Source organism: Cherax quadricarinatus, unplaced genomic scaffold (genome assembly GCF_038502225.1).
Source record: "Cherax quadricarinatus isolate ZL_2023a unplaced genomic scaffold, ASM3850222v1 Contig2340, whole genome shotgun sequence".
Lineage (NCBI taxonomy): Eukaryota > Metazoa > Arthropoda > Malacostraca > Decapoda > Parastacidae > Cherax > Cherax quadricarinatus.
This window is the reverse complement of record NW_027197366.1, coordinates 19,316-46,652: the sequence shown is the minus strand read 5'-3', so window position 1 is coordinate 46,652 and position 27,337 is coordinate 19,316. Positions and strand designations below refer to the sequence as shown.

The window sequence follows — 27,337 nt, the reverse complement described above, 5'->3', positions numbered from 1 at the left end:
GGTGTTACCACAAGTGTTGCCACCATCAAGTGTTGTAACACAACATCAGTGTGGGTGTTGCCACAAGTGTTGCCACCATCAAGTGTTGTAACACAACATCAGTGCGGGTGTTACCACAAGTGTTGCCACCATCAAGTGTTGTAACACAACATCAGTGTGGGTGTTGCCACAAGTGTTGCCACCATCAAGTGTTGTAACACAACATCAGTGCGGGTGTTACCATAAGTGTTGCCACCATCAAGTGTTGTAACACAACATCAGTGCTGGTGTTACCACAAGTGTTGCCACCATCAAGTGTTGTAACACAACATCAGTGCTGGTGTTACCACAAGTGTTGCCACCATCAAGTGTTGTAACACAACATCAGTGTGGGTGTTACCACAAGTGTTGCCACCATCAAGTGTTGTAACACAACATCAGTGCTGGTGTTACCACAAGTGTTGCCACCATCAAGTGTTGTAACACAACATCAGTGCTGGTGTTACCACAAGTGTTGCCACCATCAAGTGTTGTAACACAACATCAGTGTGGGTGTTACCACAAGTGTTGCCACCATCAAGTGTTGTAACACAAAATCCATCACAATATTATACCACAACTTTTCAGTGTTAATACATTATGGGTGATTCATCTAAGGAAGAACTTAATGGACACAGATTTATCAAGGCTGTTACATCCTGTGGTAGAAAAGTCTTGTACAAGATCTTCCTCTTGGGGACCCCGGATAAACCCCCTGACATGACGCTCAGACAATACTTGATAAACTCACAAAGAGAAAATGTACTGAAATTTTTTAACAGCACTCAAAAGAAAATGATTGATGAGAATGCAGATGGATCAAAGTTTGATGTGTCACTAGTGTTTGCCAGCATCAAAGTAGCGTGTAAGGATGTTGCTGCATACAGTGATCCAGTATGGTCTACTGCAAGTACACACATGGAGTACTATATTACTGCTGTTAAGAACATGAGGAATGATTCTCTTCACGGTCAACTTACAATTACTGATAAAGATTATCTTGAAAATATGAAGAAACTACGAGAGTTGTTAACTGGTTGTCTTGAGACATCTGGAGAGAAGTATGTGAGAGACCAGACTGAAGTGCAGCAGGAGATCCAGCAGATGAATGTTGACCTGGATAACATCATGAAGGAAATTCTTGGAAAGGAAGACTTACTAAGCTTTTGTGGTATTGAACTTAAAAGTCTCATGATTAATGACAGTCATGACAAACTTAAGGAGATCTTCCAGAGTATCAGCTATGTCAACCCGGTGTCTTTTATCACTAGTGACTTGAAACTTAAAGTTGACAAAATCTTTGTAGATATTGAGGTCAAACATGGACAACGTGGAGGTCAAGGTCAACATATAAGTTATCAACACCTTCTTAAACTTGCTCAAACTATAGCAGTAACAACTTCTACAAGAAGTGCCTCACAACAACAAGGTACATCTACTCACCCACATATAATACTGGTTGAAGGTGTGGCTGGCAGTGGCAAGACTACTCTAGTGACGTTAGTAATAGATGAATGGACTCAGGGAGGTCAAGGTAATATTAGTGACTTAGATAATTACGAGCTTCTACTGTGGGTACAGTGCCGGGACCCAACAATGACCTGCTACCAGCAACTCCTGGACAGACTGATGCCAGAAGTTGCTATAAAATTCAAGGATATTCTTCCGAAACTGATGAAGCTTTGCAAGATCTTAATTATAATTGACGGCCTTGATGAAGACAATGAAAGTTCTAGAAGTCTTGTCCAGAGTCTATTGCAAGAATTTAAGTACTGTTCTAATATTGCTTTTCTGTGCACTTCACGACCAGAAAAAGTTGAGAACTTTAGGAGAACAATCCCTGCAGAGTATACTGTGCAACATGCAACACTGCATGGTATATCTGGGACAAATGTGGAACAATTTGTGCGTCTGAACCACCAAGAAATAACCAAACAAACAGGGAAGAACAGAAATACTGAAGAACTGGTAACAAGGGTGACAGAGTTAGAAGAACTTCCAGAACACTTAAGGCTGCCAATGAACTTGATTCTTATGATATACATCTGGGACCAAGAGCCTGACCAGCTAAACTTAACATCTGTCACTCACACGCAGCTATATTATAATATTCATCAACTGTGTAAACACAAGTTAATACACAGACTGACCAACCATCAAGATACAAAGAATATGGATGACAAAGATTTAACTGACAAAGTGAACACAATGTTGATGAATATATATCAGACATCATTAGAAACTCTTTCACTTGATCAGTTAAATTTTGAAGTAAACAATGTACATAAACTTATAACAACCTGTAAACAGTTGTGTTTACCTTATAAAGAAGTGTTGTCAGCGTTCCTTTGTTTAAGACCAACATGGACGACGCTGGGCATCAAGGAGCAGTACTCAGCTCCTCACAAGGGTATACAAGACTACTTCGCTGCTCTCTATATTGTCAACAAGATTAACAACCCACAGTATTCTACACCTACACCTGCCTCAGCTACACCTGCCACACCTGTCACAGTCAGGGGAGTGTTAGAAGACAGCACCAGGTCAGGTGTGGTAGACATGAACAAGTACCAGAATGTTGTGATACATGTGGCTGGGCTGTTGCACCTGGTACTGGATCAGGTACCTGAGACAGCTGCACAGGAAGTGGTTCATCTCCTACATGAGTCTGGTATGAGAGACAACAACGAGTGGCTCGACCTCCTTGACAACACTAACATGTCTCCAGTAATTGTCAAACAATTATCTGGCGTGTTTAACACTGGAGAAACATTTTACGTAAATGATGAGCGTGTAAGAAGCTTCGCTGCTCTCCTGCCACACCTCAGCTCCTGCAAGGTGGAGGTTGATATCGATGGTGACCCAGGTGACCTGCCTCACCTGCCTCACCTGCCTCACCTGTCTCACCTGCCTCACCTGTCTCACCTGCCTCACCTGCCTCACCTGCCTCACCTGCCTCACCTGCCTCACCTGCCTCACCTGCTGGCTGCCCTCACCCACCACCACTGTACACACCTGCTACTGAACCACCACTACGATCATGCTGACACTAACAACACTTCAGACAACATTCTACAACTTCTACAATATCGGTAAGTTGTTATTATTGTTAATAATGTTAATGTTTATGTTAACATTATCTTAACATTATTGTTAATGTTAATAACGTTACTATACATATATGATAAAATGATCTTTATCCTAACATTATTCTAAATGTTAAAAACGTTACTGTATATTATAACATTAACGTTGTTTTAACATTATGGGTGCTAACATTGTTGTTTCTGGTGTTAACACTGTTTATGGTATTAACACAATGTTGGCGTTAACATTCTTGCGGATATTAATATTGTTGCGAATGTTAATATTGTTCAAATGTTAACATTGTTGGTTTTAAAATTGTTGTTGGTATAACAAAGTTGTTGGTGTTAACATTGTTGGTGTTAACATTGTTGGTGTTAACATTGTTGTTGGTGTAACAAAGTTGTTGATGTTAGCATTGTTGCTGTTGTTAACATTGTTGTTGTTAACATAGTTGTTTGTGTTAACAAGTTCTTGGTGTTAACATTGTTGGTGTTAACATTGTTTTTGGTGTTAACATCGTTGTTGGTGTTAACATTGTTTTTGGTGTTAACATTGTTGTGGTTGTTAACATCGTTGTTGTGTTAACATTGTTGTTTTTGTTGTTACAAAGTTGTTGATGTTAACATCGTTGTTGATGTTAACATTGTTGTTGTTAACATAGTTGTTTGTGTTAACAAGTTCTTGGTGTTAACATTGTTTTTGGTGTTAACATTGTTGTTGGTGTTAACATTGTTGTTGATGTTAACATTGTTGTTGGTGTTAACATTGTTGTTGATGTTAACATTGTCGTTGGTGTTAACATAGTTGTTGGTGTTAACATTGTTGTTGGTGTTAATATCGTTGTTGGTGTTAACATTGCTGGTGTTAATATTGTTGTTGGTGTTAACATTGTTGTTGGTGTTAACATTGTTGGTGTTAATATTGTTGTTGGTGTTAACATTGTTGTTGATGTTAACATTGTTGTTGGTGTTAACATTGTTGTTGATGTTAACATCGTTGTTGGTGTTAACATCGTTGTTGGTGTCAACATCGTCGTTGGTGTTAACATTGTTGGTGTTAACATTGTTGTTGGTGTTAATATCGTTGTTGGTGTTAACATTGTTGGTGTTAAAATTGTTGTTGGTGTTAACATTGTTGTTGATGTTAACATTGTTGTTCGTCTTAACATTGTTGGTGCTAACATTGTTGTTGATGTTAACATTGTTGTTGGTGTTAACATTGTTGTTGGTGTTAACATTGTTGTTGGTGTTAATATCGTTGTTGGTGTTAACATTGTTGGTGTTAATATTGTTGTTGGTATTAACATTGTTGTTGATGTTAACATTGTTGTTGGTGTGAACATTGTTGTTGGTGTTAACATCGTTGTTAGTGTCAACATCGTTATTGGTGTTAACATTGTTGGTGTTAACATTGTTGGTGTTAACATTGTTGTTGGTGTTAATATCGTTGTTTGTGTTAACATTGTTGGTGTTAACATTGTTGTTGGTGTTAACATTTTTGTTTGTGTTAACATTGCTGTTAGTGTTAACATTGCTGTTAGTGTTAACATTATTGTTGGGGTTAACATTATTGTTGGTGTTAACATTGTTGTTAGTGTTAACATTGTTGTTAGTGTTAACATTGTTGTTAGTGTTAACATTGTTGTTGGTGTTAACACTGTTATTGTTGTTAACATTGTTGTTGGTGTTAACATTGTTGTTAGTGTTAACATTGTTGTTGGTGTTAACATTGCTATTGTTAACATTGTTGTTGGTGTTAACATTGTTATTGTTGTTTACATTGTTGTTGGTGTTAACATTGTTGTTGATGTTAACATTGATGTTAGTGTTAACATTTTTGTTGTTGTTAACATAGTTGTTTGTGTTAACATTGTTGTTAGTGTTAACATTGTTGTTGGTGTTAACATTGTTGTTAGTGTTAACATTGTTGATGTTAACATTGCTGATGTTAACATTGTTGTTGGTGTTAACATTGATGTTGGTGTTAACATTGTTGTTGGTGTTAACATTGTTGTTAGTGCTAACATTGGTGTTAGTGTTAAAATTGTTGTTAGTGTAAGCATTTTGATTAGTGTTAACATTCTTGATGTTAACATTGTTGTTGGTGTTAACATTGTTGTTAGTGTTAACATCGTTGATAGTGTTGACATTGTTGTTAGTGTTAACAATGTTGTTAGTGTTAACATTATTGGTGTTAACATTGATGTTGGTGTTAACATTGTTCGTGTTAATGTTGTTGCTAGTGTTAACATTGTTGTTAGTGTTAACATTATTGTTAGTATTAGTATTATTGGTCTTAACATTGTTGTTGGTGTTAACATTGTTGGTGTTAACGTTGTTGTTAGTGTTAACATTGTTGGTGTTAACATTGTTGTTGGTGGTAAACATTTTCGTTCGTGTTAACATTGTCGTTTGTGTTAACATTGTTGTTAATGTTAACATTATTGATGGTGTTAACATTGTTGTTGGTGTTAACATTGTTGTATGTGTTAAAATTGTTGTTGGTGTTAAAATTGATGCTGTTGTAAAGATTGTTGGTGCTAACATTGTTGTTGGTTTTAACATTGCTGTTCTTGCTAACATTCTAGGTTTTAACACTCTGCTTACAGTGTTGTTGGTGTTATCATTGTTGGTGTTAATATTGTTTATGTTAATATTGTTCTTGGTGTTAAGATTCTTCTTGTTATTAACATTGTTGTTGGTGTTAAAATTGTAGTTTTTGTTAACATTGTTGTTGGTGTTAACATCGTTGTTGAAGTTAACACTGTTGATGGTGTTAAAATCGTTGTTGGTGTTAGAGACAGCCAGAGGCCTGTGGGTAATCCCTTTCTTGTATTCTGTGAGGCAGTTGAGCAGTCTTGGTCCCATGACACTTATTATGTTGTCTCTCAGTGTACATTACTGCTGTCTTGTGCTGCACAGTCTTGTGCTGCACAGTCTTGAGCTGCACAGTCTTGTGCTGCACAGTCTTGTGCTGCAGAGTCTTGTGCTGCACAGTCTTCTACTGCAGAGTCTTGTCTTACACAGTCACCTGCTGCACAGTCTTGTGTTGCACAGTCTTGTGTTGCACAGTCTTGTGCTGCACAGTCTTCTGCTGCACAGTTTTGTGCCGAACAGTCTTCTGCTGCACAGTCTTCTGATGCACAGTCTTCTGCTGCACAGTCTTCTGCTGCACAGACTTCGGCTGCACAGTCTTGTGCTGCACAGTCTTGTGCTACACAGTCCTTTGCTGCACAGTCTTCTGCTGCAGAGTCTTGTGCCGAACAGTCTTCTGCTGCACAGTCTTCTGCTGCACAGTCTTCTGCTGTACAATCTTCTGCTGCACAGTCTTGTCTTACACAGTCTCCTGCTGCACAGTCGTGTGCTGCACAGTCTTCTGCTGCACAATCTTCTGCTGCACAGTCTTGTGCTTCACAGTCTTGTGCTGCACAGTCTTGTGCTGCACACTCTTGTGTTGCACAGTCTTGTGCTACACAGTCTTGTGCTTCACAGTCTTGTGCTGCACAGTCTTGTGCTGCACAGTCTTGTGCTGCACAGTCTTGTGCTTAACAGTCTTGTGCTGCACAGTCTTGTGCTGCACAGTCTTGTGCTGCACAGTCTTGTGCTGCACAGTCTTGTGCTGCACAGTCTGGTGCTTCACAGTCTTGTCCTGCACAGTCTTTTGCTGCACAGTCTAGTGCTGCACAGTCTTGTGCTGCACAGTCTTGTGCTACACAGTCTTGTGCTACACAGTCTTGTGCTGCACAGTCTTGTGCTGCACAGTCTTGTGCTGCACAGTCTTGTGCTGCACAGTCTTGTGCTGAAGAGTCTTGTGCTGCACAGTCTTGGGCTGTACTGTCTTGTGCTGCAGAGTCTTGTGCTTCACAGTCTTGTGCTGCACAGTCTTGTGATGCACAGTCTTGTGCTGCACAGTCTTGTGCTGCAAAGTCTTGTGCTACACAGTCTTATGCTGCAGAGTTTTCTGCTGCACAGTCTTGTGCTACTCAGTCTTGTGATGCACAGTCTTGTGCTGCACAGTCTTGTGCTGCACAGTCTTGCGCTGCACAGTCTCGCGTTGCACAGTCTTGTGGTGCACAGTCTTGTGCTGCACAGTCTTGTGCTGCACAGTCTTGTGCTGATCATTGTTGGAATGTTGCACCACCTGCACAGTCTTTTGCTGCACAGTCTTTTGCTGCACAGTCTTGTGCTGCACAGTCTTGTGCTGCACAGTCTTGTGCTGCACAGTCTTGTGCTGCACAGTCTTGTGCTGTACAGTCTTGTGCTGTACAGTCTTGTGCTGCACAGTCTTCTGCTGAACAGTCTTGTGCTGCACAGTCTTGTGCTGCACAGTCTTGTGCTGTTCAGTCTCGTGCTGTTCACTCTTGTGCTGCACAGACTTGTGCTGCACAGTCTTGTGCTGCACAGTCTTGTGCTGCACAGTCTTGTGCTGCACAGTCTTGTGCTGCACAGTCTTGTGCTATACAGTCTTGTGCTGTACAGTATTGTGCTGCACAGTCTTCTGCTGCACAGTCTTGTGCTGTACAGTCTTGTGATGCACAGTCTTGTCCAGATCATTGTGGGAATGTTGCACCACCTGCACAGTCTTGTTCTGCAGTCTTGTGCTGCACAGTTTTATGCTGCACAGTTTTGTGTTGCACAGTCTTGTGCTGATCATTGTGGGAATGTTGCAACACCTGAACAGTCTTGTTCTGCACAGTCTTGTGCTGCACAGTTTTGTGCTGCACAGTCTTTTGCTGCACAGTCTTGTGCAGATCATTGTGGGAATGTTGCACCACCTGCACAGTCTTGTGCTGCAGAGTCTTGCTCTGCACACTTTTGTGCTGCACAGTCTTTTGCTGCAGTCTTGTGCTGCACAGTCTTGTGCTTCACAGTATGTGCTCCACAGTCCTGTGCTGCACTGTCTTGTGCTCCACAGTCTTGTGCTTCACAGTCTTGTGCAGCACAAGATTGTGCAGCACAGTCTTGTGATTCACAGTCTTGTGTTACACAGTCTTATGCTGCACAGTCATGTGCTGCACAGTCTGTGCTACACAGTCCTGAGCTGCACAGTCTTGTGCTCCACAGTCTTGTGCTGCACAGTCTTGTGCTGCACAATCTTATGCTGCACAGTCTTGTACTGCACAGTCTTGTGCTGCACAGTCTTGTGCTCCACAATCTTGTGCTGCTCAGTCTTGTGCTACACAGCCTTGTGCTGCACAGTCTGTGCTGCACAGTCTTGTGCTTCACAGTCTTGTGCTTCACAGTCTTGTGCTGCACAGTCTTGTGCTGCACAGTCTTGTGCTGCACAGTTTTGTGCTTCACAGTCTTGTGATTCACAGTCTTGTGCTGAACAGTCTTTTGCAGATCATTGTGGGAATGTTGCACGACCTGCACATTCTTTTGCTGCACAGTCTTGTGCTGCACAGTCTTGTGCTCCACAGTCTTGTGCTGCACAGTCTTGTGCTGCACAGTCTTATGCTGCACAGCCTCGTGTGGTGCACAGTCTTGTCCTGCATAGTTTTGTGCTGCACAGTCTTTTGCTGCACAGTCTTTTGCAGATCATAGTGGGAATGTTGCACGACCTGCACATTCTTTTGCTGCACAGTCTTGTGCTGCACAGTCTTGTTCTGCACAGTTTTGTGCTGCACAGTCTTTTGCTGCAGAGTTTTGTGCTGCACAGTCTTGTGCTTCACAGTCTTGTGCTTCACAGTCTTGTGCTCAACAGTCCTGTGCTGCACAGTCTTGTGCTCCACAGTCTTGTGCTTCATAGTCTTGTGCTTCACAGTCTTGTGCTGCACAGTCTTGTGCTGCACAGTCTTGTGCTGCACAGTCTTGTCCTTCACAGTCTTGTGCTTCACAGTCTTGTGCTCCACAGTCTTGTGTGCACAGCCATGTGCTCCACAGTCTTGTGCTGCACAGTCTGTGCTGCACAGTCCTGTGCTGCCCAGTCTTGTGCTCCACAGTCTTGTGCTGCACAGTCTTGTGCTGCACAGCCTTATGCTGCACAGTCTTGTGCTGCACAGTCTTGTGCTGCACAGTTTTGTGCTTCACAGTCTTGTGCTTCACAGTCTTGTGCTCCACAGTCTTGTGCTGCACAGCCTTGTGCTCCACAGTATTGTTCTGCACAGTCTGTGCTGCACAGTCTTATTCTGCACAGTCTTGTGCTGCACAGTTTTGTGCTGCACAGTCTTTTGCTGCACACTCTTTTGCAGATCATTGTTGGAATGTTGCACGACCTGCACACTCTTTTGCTGCACAGTCTTGTGCTGCACAGTCTTGTTCTGCACAGTCTCGTACTGCACAGTCTTGTGCTGCACAGTCTTATGCTGCACAGTCTTGTGCTGCACAGTCTTGTTCTGCACAGTCTTGTGCTGCACAGTATTGCGCTGCACAGTCTTGTGCTGCACAGTACTGCGCTGAACAGTCTTGTGCTGAACAGTCTTGTGCTGCACAATCTTGTGCTGCATAGTCTTTTCCTTTACAGTCTTGTGCTGCACAGTCTTGTGCTGCACAGTCTTGTGCTGCACAGTCTTGTGCTGCACACTCTTTTGCTGCACAGTCTTGTGCAGATCATTGTGGTAATGTTGCACCACCTGCACAGTCGTGTGCTGCACAGTCTTGTGCTGCACAGTCTTGTGCTGCATAGTCTTACGCTGCACAGTCTTGTGCTGCATAGTCTTGTGCTGCACAGTCTTTTGCTGCAGAGTCTTGTGCTGCACAGTCTTGTGCTGCACAGACTTGTTCTTCACAGTCTTGTGCTTCACAGTCTTGTGCTCCACAGTCCTGTGCTGCACAGCCTTGTGCTCCACAGTCTCGTGCTGCACAGTCTGTGCTGCACAGTCCTGTACTGCACAGTCTTGTGCTCCACAGTCTTGTGCTGCACAGTCTTATGCTGCACAGTCTAGTGCTGCAGAGTCTTGTGCTTCAGAGTCTTGTGATTCACAGTCTTGTGCTGCACAGTCTTGTGCTGCACAGTCTCGTGCTGCACAGTCTTGTTCTGGACAGTCTTGTGCTGCACAGTGTTGAGCTGCACAGTCTTGTGCTGCACAGTCTTGTGCTGCACAGACTTTTGCTGCACAGTCTTGTGCTTCACGGTCTTGTGCTGCACGGTATTGCGCTGTACAGTCTTATGCTGCACAGTCTTCTGCTGCACAGTCTTGTGCTGCACAGTCTTGTTTTGCACAGTCTTGCGCTGCACAATCCTGTTTTGCACAGTCTTGTTCTGCACAGTCTTGTGCTGCACAGTATTGCGCTGCACAGTCTTGTGCTGCACAGTCTTGTGCTGCACAGTCTTGTCCTGCACAGTCTTGTGCTGCACAGTCTTGCGCTGTACGGTCTTGTGATGCACAGTCTTGTGCTGCAAAGTCTTGTGCTGCTCAGTCTTTTCCTTTACAGTCTTGTGCTGCACAGTCTTGTGCTGTACACTCTTTTGCTGCACCCTCTTGTGCAGCACAGTCATGTCCTGATCATTTTGGGAATGTTACGCAAGCTGCACTGTCTTGTACTGCACAGTCTTCTGCTGCACAATCTTGAGCTGCACAGTCTTGTGCTGCACAGTCTTGTCCTGTACAGTCTTGTGCTGTACAGTCTTGTGCTGTACAGTCTTGTGCTGCACAGTCTTGTGCTGCACAGTCTTGTGCTGCACAGTCTTGTGCTGCACAGTCTTGTGCTGTACCGTCTTGTGCTGTACAGTATTGTGCTGCACAGTCTTGTGCTGCTCAGACTTGTGCTGTTCAGTCTTGTGCTGTACAGTCTTCTGCTGCACAGTCTTGTGCTGCACAGCCTTATGCTGCATAGCCTTGAGCTGCACAGTCTTGTGCTGCACAGTTTTCTGCTTCACAGTCTTGTGCTGCACAGTCTTGTGCTCCACAGTCTTGTGCTGCACAGCCTTTTGCTCCACAGTCTTGTGCTGCACAGTCTGTGCTGCACAGTCCTGTGCTGCACAGTCTTGTGCTGCACAGTCTTGTGCTGCACAGACTTTTGCTGCACAGTCTTGTGCTTCACGGTCTTGTGCTGCACGGTATTGCGCTGTACAGTCTTATGCTGCACAGTCTTCTGCTGCACAGTCTTGTGCTGCACAGTCTTGTTTTGCACAGTCTTGCGCTGCACAATCCTGTTTTGCACAGTCTTGTTCTGCACAGTCTTGTGCTGCACAGTATTGCGCTGCACAGTCTTGTGCTGCACAGTCTTGTGCTGCACAGTCTTGTCCTGCACAGTCTTGTGCTGCACAGTCTTGCGCTGTACAGTCTTGTGATGCACAGTCTTGTGCTGCAAAGTCTTGTGCTGTACAGTCTTGTGCTGCACAATATTGTGCTGAACAGTCTTGCGCTGTACAGTCTTGTGCTGCACAGTCTTGTGCTGCTCAGTCTTTTCCTTTACAGTCTTGTGCTGCACAGTCTTGTGCTGCACAGCCTTGTGCTCCACAGTCTTGTGCTGCACAGTTTGTGCTGCACAGTCCTGTGCTGCACAGTCTTGTGCTGCACAGCCTTATGCTGCATAGCCTTGAGCTGCACAGTCTTGTGCTGCACAGTTTTCTGCTTCACAGTCTTGTGCTTCACAGTCTTGTGCTCCACAGTCTTGTGCTGCACAGCCTTTTGCTCCACAGTCTTGTGCTGCACAGTCTGTGCTGCACAGTCCTGTGCTGCACAGTCTTGTGCTGCACAGTCTTGTGCTGCACAGACTTTTGCTGCACAGTCTTGTGCTGCACAGTCTTGTGCTGCACAGTCTTGTGCTGCACAGTCTTGTGCTGCACAGTATTTTGCTGCACAGTCTTGTGCTGCAGAGTATTTAGCTGCACAGTCTTGTGCTGCACAGTCTTGTGCTGCACAGTCTTGTCCTGCACAGTCTTTTGCTGCACAGTCTTGTGCTGCACAGTCTTGTGCTTCAGAGTCTTGTGCTGCACAGTCTTGTGCTGTACAGTCTTGAGCTGCACAGTCTTCTGCTTCACAGTCTTGCGCTGCACGGTATTGCGCTGCACAGTCTTGTGCTGCACAGTCTTGTGCTGCACAGTATTGCGCTGCGCAGTCTTGTGCTGCACAGTATTGCGCTGCACAGTCTTGTGCTTCACAGTATTGCGCTGCTCAGTCTTGTGCTGCATAGTCTTGTGCTGCACAGTCTTTTGCTGCACAGTCTTGTGCTGCACAGTCTTGTGCTGCACAGTCTTGTACTGCACAGTCTTGTGCTGCACAGTCTTTTGCTGTACAGTCTTGTGATGCACAGTCTTGTGCTGCACAGTTTTGTGCTGTACAGTCTTGTGCTGCACAGTATTGCGCTGAACAGTCTTGTGCTGTACAGTCTTGTCCTGAACAGTCTTGTGCTGTACAGTCTTGTGATGAACAGTATTGTGCTGCACAGTCTTGTGCTGCACAGTCTTCTGCTGCACAGTCTTCTGCTGCATAGTCTTTTCCTTTACAGTCTTGTGCTGCACAGTCTTGTGCTGCATAGTCTTGCGCTGCACAGTCTTGTGCTGCATAGTCTTGTGCTGCACAGTCTTTTGCTGCAGAGTCTTGTGCTGCACAGTCTTGTGCTGCACAGTCTTGTGCTCCCCAGTCTTGTGCTCCACAGTCTTGTGCTTCACAGTCTTGTGCTGCACTGTCTTGTGCTGCAGAGTCTTGTGCTTCTCAGTCTTGTGCTTCACAGTCTTGTGCTCCACAGTCTTGTGCTGCACAGCCTTGTGCTCCATAGTCTTGTGCTGCACAGTCCTGTGCTGCACAGTCTTGTCCTCCACTGTCTTGTGCTGCACAGTCTTATGCTGCACAGTCTTGTGCTGCACAGTCTTGTTTTGCACAGTCTTGCGCTGCACAATCCTGTTTTGCACAGTCTTGTTCTGCACAGTCTTGTGCTGCACAGTATTGCGCTGCACAGTCTTGTGCTGCACAGTCTTGTGCTGCACAGTCTTGTCCTGCACAGTCTTGTGCTGCACAGTCTTGCGCTGTACAGTCTTGTGATGCACAGTCTTGTGCTGCAAAGTCTTGTGCTGTACAGTCTTGTGCTGCACAATATTGTGCTGAACAGTCTTGCGCTGTACAGTCTTGTGCTGCACAGTCTTGTGCTGCTCAGTCTTTTCCTTTACAGTCTTGTGCTGCACAGTCTTGTGCTGCACAGCCTTGTGCTCCACAGTCTTGTGCTGCACAGTTTGTGCTGCACAGTCCTGTGCTGCACAGTCTTGTGCTGCACAGCCTTATGCTGCATAGCCTTGAGCTGCACAGTCTTGTGCTGCACAGTTTTCTGCTTCACAGTCTTGTGCTTCACAGTCTTGTGCTCCACAGTCTTGTGCTGCACAGCCTTTTGCTCCACAGTCTTGTGCTGCACAGTCTGTGCTGCACAGTCCTGTGCTGCACAGTCTTATGCTCCACAGTCTTTTGCTTCACAGTCTTGTGCTGCACAGCCTTATGCTGCACAGTCTTGTGCTGCACAGTCTTGTTCTGCACAGTCTTGTGCTGCACAGTATTTCGCTGCACAGTCTTGTGCTGCACAGTATTGCGCTGCACAGTTTTGTGCTGCACAGTCTTGTGCTGCACAGTCTTGTGCTGCACAGTCTTGTGCTGCACAGTCTTGTGCTGCACAGTCTGGTGCTTCAGAGTCTTGTGCTGCACAGTCTTGTGCTGTACAGTCTTGAGCTGCACAGTCTTCTGCTTCACAGTCTTGCGCTGCACGGTATTGCGCTGCACAGTCTTGTGCTGCACAGTCTTGTGCTGCACAGTATTGCGCTGCGCAGTCTTGTGCTGCACATTATTGCGCTGCACAGTCTTGTGCTTCACAGTATTGCGCTGCTCAGTCTTGTGCTGCACAGTCTTGTTCTGCTCAGTCTTGTGCTGCACAGTCTTGTGCTGCACAGTCTTGTCCTGCACAGTCTTGTACTGCACAGTCTTGTGCTGCACAGTCTTTTGCTGTACAGTCTTGTGATGCACAGTCTTGTGCTGCACAGTTTTGTGCTGTACAGTCTTGTGCTGCACAGTATTGCGCTGAACAGTCTTGTGCTGTACAGTCTTGTCCTGAACAGTCTTGTGCTGTACAGTCTTGTGATGAACAGTATTGTGCTGCACAGTCTTGTGCTGCACAGTCTTCTGCTGCACAGTCTTCTGCTGCATAGTCTTTTCCTTTACAGTCTTGTGCTGCACAGTCTTGTGCTGCATAGTCTTGCGCTGCACAGTCTTGTGCTGCATAGTCTTGTGCTGCACAGTCTTTTGCTGCAGAGTCTTGTGCTGCACAGTCTTGTGCTGCACAGTCTTGTGCTCCCCAGTCTTGTGCTCCACAGTCTTGTGCTTCACAGTCTTGTGCTGCACTGTCTTGTGCTGCAGAGTCTTGTGCTTCTCAGTCTTGTGCTTCACAGTCTTGTGCTCCACAGTCTTGTGCTGCACAGCCTTGTGCTCCATAGTCTTGTGCTGCACAGTCCTGTGCTGCACAGTCTTGTCCTCCACTGTCTTGTGCTGCACAGTCTTATGCTGCACAGTCTTGTGCTGCACAGTCTTGTGCTGGACAAGTCTTGTGCTGCACAGTCTTGTGCTTCACAGTCTTGTGCATCACAGTCTTGTGCTCCACAGTCTTGTGCTGCACAGTCTTGTGCTCCACAGTCTTGTGCTGCACAGTCTGTGCTGCACAGTCTTGTTCTGCACAGTCTTGTGCTGCACAGTTTTGTGCTGCACAGTCTTTTGCTGCACAGTCTTTTGCAGATCATTGTGGGAATGTTGCACGACGTGCACATTCTTTTGCTGCACAGTCTTGTGCTGCACAATCTTGTGCTGCATAGTCTTTTGCTGCACAGTCTTGTGCTGCACAGTCTTGTGCTACTCAGTTTTTTGTTGCACAGTCTTTTGCTGCACAGTCTTGTGCTGCACGGTATTGCGCTGTACAGTCTTCTGCTGCACAGTCTTGTGCTGCACAGTCTTGTTCTGCACAGTCTTGTGCTGCACAGTATTGCGCTGCACAGTCTTGTGGTGCACGGTATTGCGCTGCACAGTCTTGTGCTGCACAGTATTGCGCTGCACAGTCTTGTGCTGCACACTCTTGTTCTGCACAGTCTTGTGCTGCACGGTATTGCGCTGTACAGTCTTCTGCTGCACAGTTTTGTGCTGCACAGTCTTGTTCTGCACAGTCTTGTGCTGCACAGTATTGCGCTGCACAGTCTTGTGGTGCACAGTATTGCGCTGCACAGTCTTGTGCTGCACAGTATTGCGCTGCACAGTCTTGTGCTTCACAGTCTTGTTCTGCACAGTCTTGTGCTGCACAGTCTTGTGCTGCACAGTCTTGTGCTGTACAGTCTTGTGATGCACATTCTTGTGCTGCAAAGTCTTGTGCTGTACAGTCTTGTGCTGCACAGTATTGTGCTGAACAGTCTTGTGCTGTACAGTCTTGTGCTGCACAGTCTTGTGCTGCTCAGCCTTTTCCTTTACAGTCTTGTGCTGCACAGTCTTGTGCTGCACAGTCTTGTGCTGCACACTCTTGTGCTGCACACTCTTGTGCAGCACAGTCAAGTGCTGCACAGTCTTGTGCTGCACAGACTTGTGCTGCACAGTCTTGTCCTGATCATTTTGGGAATGTTACGCAAGCTGCACTGTCTTGTGCTGCACAGTCTTCTGCTGCACAATCTTGGGCTGCACAGTCTTGTGCTGCACAGTCTTGTCCTGTACAGTCTTGTGCTGTACAGTCTTGTGCTGTACAGTCTTGTGCTGCACAGTCTTGTGCTGCACAGTCTTGTGGTGCACAGTCTTGTGGTGCACAGTCTTGTGCTGCACAGTCTTGTGCTGTACCGTCTTGTGCTGTACAGTATTGTGCTGCACAGTCTTGTGCTGCTCAGACTTGCGCTGTTCAGTCTTGTGCTGTAAAGTCTTCTGTTGCACAGTCTTGTGTTGCACAGTCTTGTGCTGCACAGTCTTGTGCTGCACAGTCTTGTGCTGCACAGTCTTGTGCTGCACAGTACTGTGCTGCGCAGTCTTGTGCTGTACTGTCTTGTGCTGTACAGTATTGTGCTAAACAGTCTTGTGCTGGACAGTCCTGTGCTGCACAGTCTTGTGCTGCACAGTCTTGTGCTGCACAGTCTTGTGCTGCACAGTCTTGTGCTGCAGAGTCTCGTGCTGTACCGTCTTGTGCTGTACAGTATTGTGCTGCACAGTCTTGTGCTGCTCAGACTTGTGCTGTTCAGTCTTGTGCTGTACAGTCTTCTGCTGCACAGTCTTGTGCTGCACAGCCTTGTGCTCCACAGTCTTGTGCTTCAGAGTCTGTGCTGCACAGTCCTGTGCTGCACAGTCTTGTGCTCCACAGTCTTTTGCTGCACAGTCTTGTGCTGCACAGCCTTATGCTGCACAGTCTTGTGCTGCTCAGTCTTTTGCTGCACAGTTTTCTGCTTCACAGTCTTGTGCTTCACAGTCTTGTGCTCCACTGTCTTGTGCTGCACAGCCTTTTGCTCCACAGTCTTGTGCTGCACAGTCTGTGCTGCACAGTCCTGTGCTGCACAGTCTTGTGCTCCACAGTCTTTTGCTTCACAGTCTTGTGCTGCACAGCCTTATGCTGCACAGTCTTGTGCTGCACAGTCTTGTTCTGCACAGTCTTGTGCTGCACAGTATTGCGCTGCACAGCCTTGTGCTGCACAGTATTCCGCTGCACAGTTTTGTGCTGCACAGTCTTGTGCTGCACAGTCTTGTGCTGCACAGTCTTGTGCTGCACAGTCTTGTGCTGCACAGTCTTGTGCTTCAGAGTCTTGTGCTTCAGAGTCTTGTGTTGCACAGTCTTGTGCTGTACAGTTTTGTGCTGCAGAGTCTTGTGCTTCAGAGTCTTGCGATTCACAGTCTTGTGCTGCACACTCTTGCGCTGCACAGTCTTGTGCTGCACAGTCTTGTTCTGGACAGTCTTGTGCTGCACAGTATTGCGCTTCACAGTCTTGAGCTGCACAGTCTTGTGCTCCACAGTCTTGTGCTGCACAGTCTTGTGCTGCACAGTCTTGTGCTGAACAGTCTTGTGCTGCACAGCCTTGTGCTGCACAGTCTTGAGCTGCACAGTCTTCTGCTTCACGGTCTTGCGCTGCACGGTATTGCGCTGTACAGTCTTGTGCTGCACAGTCTTGTGCTGCACAGTATTGCGCTGCGCAGTCTTGTGCTGCACATTATTGCGCTGCACAGTCTTCTGCTGCTCAGTCTTGTGCTGCACAGTGTTGTGCTGCACAGTCTTGTCCTGCACAGTCTTGTACTGCACAGTCTTGTGCTGCACAGTCTTGTGCTGTACAGTCTTGTGCTGAACAGTCTTGTGATGTACAGACTTGTGCTGCACAGTCTTGTGCTGCACAGTCTTCTGCTGCATAGTCTCTTCCTTTACAGTCTTGTGCTGCACAGTCTTGTGCTGCACAGTCTTGCGCTGCACACTCTTTTGCTGCACAGTCTTGTGCAGATCATTGTGGGAATGTTGCACCACCTGAACAGTCGTGTTCTGCACAGTCTTGTGCTGCACAGTCTTGTGCTGCATAGTCTTGCGCTGCTCAGTCTTGTGCTGCATAGTCTTGCGCTGCTCAGTCTTTTGCTGCAGAGTCTTGTGCTGCACAGTCTTGTGCTGCACAGTCTTGTGCTGCACAGTCTTGTGCTTCACAGTCTTGTGCTTCACAGTCTTGTGCTCCACAGTCCTGTTCTCCACAGTCTTGTGCTCCACAGTCTTGTGCTTCACAGTCTTGTGCTGCACTGTCTTGTGCTGCACAGTCTTGTGCTTCACAGTCTTGTGCTTCACAGTCTTGTGCTCCACAGTCTTGTGCTGCACAGCCTTGTGCTCCATAGTCTTGTGCTGCACAGTCCTGTGCTGCACAGTCTTGTGCTCCACAGTCTTGTGCTGCACAGTCTTATGCTGCACAGTCATGTGCTGAACAGTCTTGTGCTGCACAGTCTTGTGCTGCACAGTCTTGTGCTTCACAGTCTTGTGCATCACAGTCTTGTGCTCCACAGTCTAGTGCTGCACAGTCTTGTGCTCCACAGTCTTGTACTGCACAGTCTGTGCTGCACAGTCTTGTTCTGCACAGTCTTGTGCTGCACAGTTTTCTGCTGCACAGTCTTTTGCAGATCATTGTGGGAATGTTGCAGGACATGCACATTCTTTTGCTGCACAGTCTTGTGCTGCACAATCTTGTGCTGCATAGTCTTGTGCTACACAGTCTTGTGCTGCACAGTCTTGTGCTACTCAGTTTTGTGTTGCACAGTCTTTTGCTGCACAGTTTTGTGCTGCACACTCTTGTTCTGCACAGTCTTGTGCTGCACGGTATTGCGCTGTACAGTCTTCTGCTGCACAGTCTTTTGCTGCACAGTCTTGTTCTGCACAGTCTTGTGCTGCACAGTATTGCGCTGCACAGTCTTGTGGTGCACAGTATTGCGCTGCACAGTCTTGTGCTGCACAGTATTGCGCTGCACAGTCTTGTGCTGCACACTCTTGTTCTGCACAGTCTTGTGCTGCACGGTACTGCGCTGTACAGTCTTCTGCTGCACAGTCTTGTGCCGCACAGTCTTGTTCTGCATAGTCTTGTGCTGCACAGTATTGCGCTGCACAGTCTTGTGGTGCACAGTATTGCGCTGCACAGTCTTGTGCTGTACAGTATTGCGCTGCACAGTCTTGTGCTGCACAGTTTTGTTCTGCACAGTCTTGTGCTGCACAGTCTTGTGCTGCACAGTCTTGTGCTGTACACTCTTGTGATGCACAGTCTTCTGCTGCAAAGTCTTGTGCTGTACAGTCTTGTGCTGCACAGTATTGTGCTGAACAGTCTTGTGCTGTACAGTCTTGTTCTGCACAGTCTTGTGCTGCTCATTCTTTTCCTTTACAGTCTTGTGCTGCACAGTCTTGTGCTGCACAGTCTTGTGCTGCACAGTCTTGTGCTGCACACTCTTGTGCAGCACAGTCATGTGCTGCACAGTCTTGTGCTGCACAGACTTGTGCTGCACAGTCTTGTCCTGATCATTTTGGGAATGTTACGCAAGCTGCACTGTCTTGTGCTGCACAGTCTTCTGCTGCACAATCTTGGGCTGCACAGTCTTGTGCTGCACAGTCTTGTCCTGTACAGTCTTGTGCTGTACAGTCTTGTGCTGTACAGTCTTGTGATGCACAGTCTTGTGTTGCACAGTCTTGTGGTGCACAGTCTTGTGCTGCACAGTCTTGTGCTGCACAGTCTTGTGCTGTACCGTCTTGTGCTGTACAGTATTGTGCTGCACAGTCTTGTGCTGCTCAGACTTGTGCTGTTCAGTCTTGTGCTGTACAGTCTTCTGCTGCACAGTCTTGTGTTGCACAGTCTTGTGCTGCACAGTCTTGTGCTGCACAGTCTTGTGCTGCACAGTACTGTGCTGCGTAGTCTTGTGCTGTACTGTCTTGTGCTGTACAGTATTGTTCTACACAGTCTTGTGCTGGACAGTCCAGTGCTGCACAGTCTTGTGCTGCACAGTCTTCTGCTGCACAGTCTTGTGCTGCACAGTCTTGTGCTGCACAGTCTTGTGCTGCACAGTCTTGTGCTGTACCGTCTTGTGCTGTACAGTATTGTGCTGCACAGTCTTGTGCTGCTCAGACTTGTGCTGTTCAGTCTTGTGCTGTACAGTCTTCTGCTGCACAGTCTTGTGCTGCACAGTCTGTGCTGCACAGTCCTGTGCTGCACAGTCTTGTGCTCCACAGTCTTTTGCTGCACAGTCTTGTGCTGCAAAGCCTTATGCTGCGCAGTCTTGTGCTGCACAGTCTTGTGCTGCACAGTTTTCTGCTCCACAGTCTTGTGCTTCACAGTCTTGTGCTCCACAGTCTTGTGCTGCACAGCCTTTTGCTCCACAGTCTTGTGCTGCACAGTCTGTGCTGCACAGTCCTGTGCTGCACAGTCTTGTGCTCCACAGTCTTTTGCTTCACAGTCTTGCGCTGCACAGCCTTATGCTGCACAGTCTTGTGCTGTACAGTCTTGTTCTGCACAGTCTTGTGCTGCACAGTATTGCGCTGCACAGTCTTGTGCAGCACAGTATTGCGCTGCACAGTTTTGTGGTGCACAGTCTTGTGCTGCACAGTCTTGTGCTGCACAGTCTTGTGCTTCAGAGTCTTGTGCTTCAGAGTCTTGTGCTGCACAGTCTTGTGCTGCACAGTCTTGTGCTGCACAGTCTTGTGCTTCAGAGTCTTGCGATTCACAGTCTTGTGCTGCACACTCTTGTGCTGCACAGTCTTGTGCTGCACAGTCTTGTTCTGGACAGTCTTGTGCTACACAGTCTTGAGCTGCACAGTCTTGTGCTCCACAGTCTTGTGCTGCACAGTCTTGTGCTGCACAGTCTTGTGCTCCACAGTCTTGTGCTGCACAGTCTTGTTCTGGACAGTCTTGTGCTGCACAGTCTTGAGCTGCACAGTCTTGTGCTCCACAGTCTTGTGCTGCACAGTCTTGTGCTGCACAGTCTTGTGCTGCACAGTCTTGTGCTGAACAGTCTTGTGCTGCACAGTCTTGTGCTGCACAGTCTTGAGCTGCACAGTCTTCTGCTTCACTGTCTTGCGCTGCACGGTATTGCGCTGTACAGTCTTGTGCTGCACAGTCTTGTGCTGCACAGTATTTAGCTGCACAGTCTTGTGCTGCACATTATTGCGCTGCACAGTCTTGTGCTGCACAGTATTGCGCTGCACAGTCTTGTGCTGCACAGTCTTGTTCTGCTCAGTCTTGTGCTGCACAGTCTTTTGCTGCACAGTCTTGTCCTGCACAGTCTTGTACTGCACAGTCTTGTGCTGCACAGTCTTGTGCTGTACAGTCTTGTGATGCACAGTCTTGTGCTGCACAGTTTTGTGCTGTACAGTCTTGTGCTGCACAGTATTGTGCTGAACAGTCTTGTGCTGTACAGTCTTGTGCTGAACAGTCTTGTGATGTACAGTCTTGTGCTGCACAGTCTTGTGCTGCACAGTCTTGTGCTGCATAGTCTTTTCCTTTACAGTCTTGTGCTGCACAGTCTTGTGCTGCACAGTCTTGCGCTGCACACTCTTTTGCTGCACAGTCTTTTGCAGATCATTGTGGGAATGTTGCCCCACCTGCACAGTCGTGTTCTGCACAGTCTTGTGCTGCACAGTCTTGTGCTTCAGAGTCTTGTGCTTCAGAGTCTTGTGCTGCACAGTCTTGTGCTGCACAGTCTTGTGCTGCACAGCCTTGTGCTGCATAGTCTTGTGCTGCACAGTCTTTTGCTGCAGAGACTTGTGCTACACAATCTTGTGCTTCACAGTCTTGTGCTTCACAGTCTTGCGCTCCACAGTCCTGTGCTCCACAGTCTTGTGCTCCACAGTCTTGTGCTTCACAGTCTTGTGCTGCACTGTCTTGTGCTGCACAGTCTTGTGCTTCACAGTCTTGTGCTGCACAGCCTTGTGCTCCATAGTCTTGTGCTGCTCAGTCTGTGCTGCACAGTTTTGTGCTGCACAGTCTTGTGCTGCACAGTCTTGTGCTGCACAGTCTTGTGCTGCACAGTCTTGTTCTGGACAGTCTTGTGCTTCACAGTCTTGCGCTCCACAGTCCTGTGCTCCACAGTCTTGTGCTCCACAGTCTTGTGCTTCACAGTCTTGTGCTGCACTGTCTTGTGCTGCACAGTCTTGTGCTTCACAGTCTTGTGCTCCACAGTCTTGTGCTGCACAGCCTTGTGCTCCATAGTCTTGTGGTGCACAGTCTGTGCTGCACAGTCCTGTGCTGCACAGTCTTGTGCTCCACAGTCTTGTGCTGCACAGTCTTATGCTGCACAGTCTTGTTCTGCACAGTCTTGTGCTGTACATTCTTTTGCTGCACAGTCTTGTGCTGCATAGTCTTGTGCTGCACAGTCTTGTGCTGCACAGTCTTGTGCTACTCAGTTTTGTGTTGCACAGTCTTTTGCTGCACAGTCTTCTGCTGCACACTCTTGTTCTGCACAGTCTTGTGCTGCACGGTATTGCGCTGTACAGTCTTCTGCTGCACAGTCTTGTGCTGCACAGTCTTGTTCTGCACAGTCTTGTGCTGCACAGTATTGCGCTGCACAGTCTTGTGGTGCACAGTATTGCGCTGCACAGTCTTGTGCTGCACAGTATTGCGCTGCACAGTCTTGTGCTGCACAGTCTTGTTCTGCACAGTCTTGTGCTGCACAGTCTTGTGCTGCACAGTATTGTACTGCACAGTCTTGTGCTGCACACTCTTGTGCTGCACACTCTTGTGCAGCACAGTCATGTGCTGCACAGTCTTGTGCTGCACAGACTTGTGCTGCACAGTCTTGTCCTGATCATTTTGGGAATGTTACGCAAGCTGCACTGTCTTGTGCTGCACAGTCTTCTGCTGCACAATCTTGGGCTGCACAGTCTTGTGCTGCACAGTCTTGTCCTGTACAGTCTTGTGCTGTACAGTCTTGTGCTGTACAGTCCTGTGCTGCACAGTCTTGTGCTGCACAGTCTTGTGCTGCACAGTCTTGTGGTGCACAGTCTTGTGCTTCACAGTCTTGTGCTGTACCGTCTTGTGCTGTACAGTATTGTGCTGCACAGTCTTGTGCTGCTCAGAATTGTGCTGTTCAGTCTTGTGCTGTACAGTCTTCTGCTGCACAGTCTTGTGCTGCACAGTCTTGTGCTGCACAGTCTTGTGCTGCACAGTCTTGTGCTGCACAGTACTTTGCTGCACAGCACCTCCAGGATCTTCCAGGTGTAAGTTATACCCATGTAAGATCACTTATATTATACCCATGTAAGATCACTTATATTATACCCATGTAAGATCACTTATATTATACATATGTAAGATCACTTATATTATACCCATGTAAGATCACTTATATTATACCCATGTAAGATCACTTATATTATGCCCATGTAAGATCACTTATATTATACCCATGTAAGATCACTTATATTATACCCATGTAAGATCACTTATATTATTCCCATGTAAGATCACTTATATTATACCATGTAAGATCACTTATATTATACCCATCTAAGATCACTTATATTATACCCATTGAACATTAAAATGGTATAAAATACCGACAGGTTGTTAGGTAAGACACATATGCAACAGTTAGGTATCTTTATTATGAAACGTTTCGCCTACACAGTAGGCTTCTTCAGTCAAGTACAGAAAAGTTGATAGAAGCAGAAGATACTTGAAGACGATGTAATCAGTCCATCACCCTTAAAGTTTTGAGGTGGTCAGTCCCTCAGTCTGGAGAAGAGCATTGTTCCATAGTATGAAACAATATGGAGATGAAGTGACAGGATGGAGCTTTTTATAGCGCCAAGAGGTGAGACGTAGGCCACTAGGAGAGGTAAGAACTCAGATGTTGAGACGTCAGGTCCTTCTCAAATCCAGCCGCTCTCACTAGTATCTTGGTACAGACCTGCAATCAACTTCGACAACTTCCACTAGTGAGAGCGGCTGGATTTGAGAAGGACCTGACGTCTCAACATCTGAGTTCTTACCTCTCCTAGTGGCCTACGTCTCACCTCTTGGCGCTATAAAAAGCTCCATCCTGTCACTTCATCTCCATATTGTTTCATACTATGGAACAATGCTCTTCTCCAGACTGAGGGACTGACCACCTCAAAACTTTAAGGGTGATGGACTGATTACATCGTCTTCAAGTATCTTCTGCTTCTATCAACTTTTCTGTACTTGACTGAAGAAGCCTACTGTGTAGGCGAAACGTTTCATAATAAAGATACCTAACTGTTGCATATGTGTCTTACCTAACATATTATACCCATGTAAGATCACTTATATTATACCCATGTTAGATCACTTATATTATACCCATGTAAGATCACTTATATTATATCCATGTAAGATCACTTATATTATACCCATGTAAGATTACTTATATTATACCCATGTAAGATCACTTATATTATACCCATGTAAGATCACTTATATTATACCCATGTAAGATCACTTATATTATACCCATGTAAGATCACTTATATTATACCCATGTAAGATAACTTATATTATACCCATGTAAGATCACTTATATTATACCCATGTAAGATCACTTATATTATACCCATGTAAGATCACTTATATTATACCCATGTAAGATCACTTATATTATACCCATGTAAGATCACTTATATTATACCCATGTAAGATCACTTATATTATACCCATGTAAGATCACTTATATTATACCCATGTAAGATCACTTATATTATACCCATGTAAGATCACTTATATTATACCCATGTAAGATCACTTATATTATACCCATGTAAGATCACTTATACCCATGTAAGATCACTTATATTATACCATGTAAGATCACTTATATTATACCCATGTAAGATCACTTATATTATACCCATGTAAGATCACTTATATTATACCCATGTAAGATCACTTATATTATACCCATTTAAGATCACTTATATTATACCCATGTAAGATCACTTATATTATACCCATGTAAGATCACTTACATTATACCCATGTAAGATCACTTATATTATACCCATGTAAGATCACTTATATTATGCCCATGTAAGATCACTTATATTATACCCATGTAAGATCTCATATATTATACCCATGTAAGATCACTTATATTATTCCCATGTAAGATCACTTATATTATTCCATGTAAGATCACTTATATTATACCCATCTAAGATCACTTATATTATTCCCATGTAAGATCACTTATATTATACCCATGTAAGATCACTTATATTATACCCATGTAAGATCACTTATATTATACACATGAAAGATCACTTATATTATACCCATGTAAGATCACTTACATTATACCCATGTAAGATCATTTATATTATACCCATTTAAGATCACTTATATTATACCCATGTAAGATCACTTATATTATATCCATGTAAGATAACTTATGTTATACCCTTGTAAGATCACTTATATTATACCCATGTAAGATCACTTATATTATACCCATGTAAGATCACTTATATTATTCCCATGTAAGATCACTTATATTATACCCATGTAAGATCACTTATATTTTACCCATGTAAGATAACTTATATTATACCCATATAAGATCACTTATATTATACCCATGTAAGATCACTTATATTATACCCATGTAAGATCACTTATATTATACCCATGTAAGATCACTTATATTATACCCATGTAAGATCACTTATATTATACCCATGTAAGATCACTTATATTATACCCATGTAAGATCACTTATATTATACCCATGTAAGATCACTTATACCCATGTAAGATCACTTATATTATACCCATGTAAGATCACTTATATTATACCCATGTAAGATCACTTATATTATACCCATGTAAGATCACTTACATTATACCCATGTAAGATCACTTATATTATACCCATTTAAGATCACTTATATTATACCCATGTAAGATCACTTATATTATACCCATGTAAGATCACTTATATTATTCCCATGTAAGATCACTTATATTATACCCATGTAAATCACTTATATTATACCCATGTAAGATCACTTATATTATACCCATTTAAGATCACTTATATTATACCCATGTAAGATCACTTATATTATACCCATGTAAGATCACTTATATTATACCCATGTAAAATCACTTATATTATACCCATGTAAGATCACTTATATTATACCCATGTAAGATCACTTATATTATACCCATGTAAGATCACTTATATTATACCCATGTAAGATCACTTATATTATTCCCATGTAAGATCACTTATATTATACCCATGAAAGATCACTTATATTATACCCATGTAAGATCACTTATATTATACCCATGAAAGATCACTTATATTATACCCATGTAAGATCACTGACACTTAAGTAAACAATTATTGCATTGTAACATTGTTCACTACCACTTGGTGTAATATACAGTGTAACTTTGTTCACTACCACTTGGTGTAATATACAGTGTAACATGGTTCACTACCACTTGGTGTAATATACAGTGTAACATTGTTCACTGCCACTTGGTGTAATATACAGTGTAACATTGTTCACTGCCACTTGGTGTAATATACAGTGTAACATTGTTCACTACCACTTGGTGTAACATACAGTGTAACATTGTTCACTACCACTTGGTGTAATATACAGTGTAACATTGTTCACTTCCACTTGGTGTAATATACAGTGTAACATTGTTCACTACCACTTGGTGTAATATACAGTGTAACATTGTTCACTACCACTTGGTGTAATATACAGTGTAACATTGTTCACTACCACTTGGTGTAATATACAGTGTAACATTGTTCACTACCACTTTGTGTAATATACAGTGTAACATTGTTCACTACCACTTGGTGTAATATACAGTGTAACATTGTTCACTACCACTTGGTGTAATATACAGTTCAACATTGTTCACTACCACTTGGTGTAATATACAGTGTAACATTGTTCACTACCACTTGGTGTAATATACAGTGTAAGATTGTTCACTACCACTTGGTGTAATATACAGTGTAACATTGTTCACTACCACTTGGTGCAATATGCAGTGTAACATTGTTTACTACCACTTGGTGTAATATACAGTGTAAGATTGTTCACTACCACTTGGTGTAATATACAGTGTAACATTGTTCACTACCACTTGGTGTAATATACAGTGTAGGTGGTGAGTCAGTAGGAGTAAGGTGTTCATCAGAGTTTTATCCTGTTACAGGAGTCACCTGGAGGTGTTCAAGGGATGTCTTACTGGTGGAGGAGTCAGACTACTGCAGGAGTGTCACAACCTGAGGGACCTCAGCCTGGCTGTGGTGAGTGACCACCATGCTGGTTGTCTCCTGCCACAACTACACCACACTGTCACCTCCACACTACATCAACTTGAGATGCTCTGTAAGTGTTACACTGTGTACTGTACTCACCTAGTTGCACTCACCTAGTTGAAGTTGCAGGGGTCGAGTCCAAGCTACTGGCCCCGCCTCTTCACTGGTTGCTAATAGGTCACTCTCCCTGAACCGTGAGCTTTATCATACCTCTGCTTAAAGCTATGTATGGATACTGCCTCCACTACATCGCTTTCCAAATTATTCCACATCCTGACTAATCTGAGGCTGAAGAAATACTTCCTAACATCCCTGTGATTTATGTGTCTTCAACTTCCAACTGTGTCCCCTTGTTACTGTGTCCAATCTCTGGAACATCCTGTCTTTGTCCACCTTGTCAATTCCTCTCAGTATTTTCTATGTCGTTATCATGTCCCCTCTATCTCTCCTGTCCTTTAGTGTCGTCAGGTTGATTTCCCTTAACCTCTCCTCGTAGGACATACCTCTTAGCTCTGGGACTAGTCTTGTTGCAAACCTTTGCACTTTCTCTAG

General features: G+C 44.9%; 1 protein-coding gene across 1 annotated transcript; it reads left to right on the top strand.

The window, feature by feature from the left end:
• Positions 1 to 278: 278 nt before the first annotated feature.
• LOC128694918 (uncharacterized) lies at positions 279 to 26,855 on the top strand (the record flags this gene model as incomplete). Its single annotated transcript, XM_070081326.1, has 2 exons — positions 279 to 3,110; positions 26,680 to 26,855. Coding segments are annotated over exons 1-2 (2,668 nt in total), but the record flags the coding sequence as incomplete, so codon positions are not given.
• Positions 26,856 to 27,337: the final 482 nt, after the last annotated feature.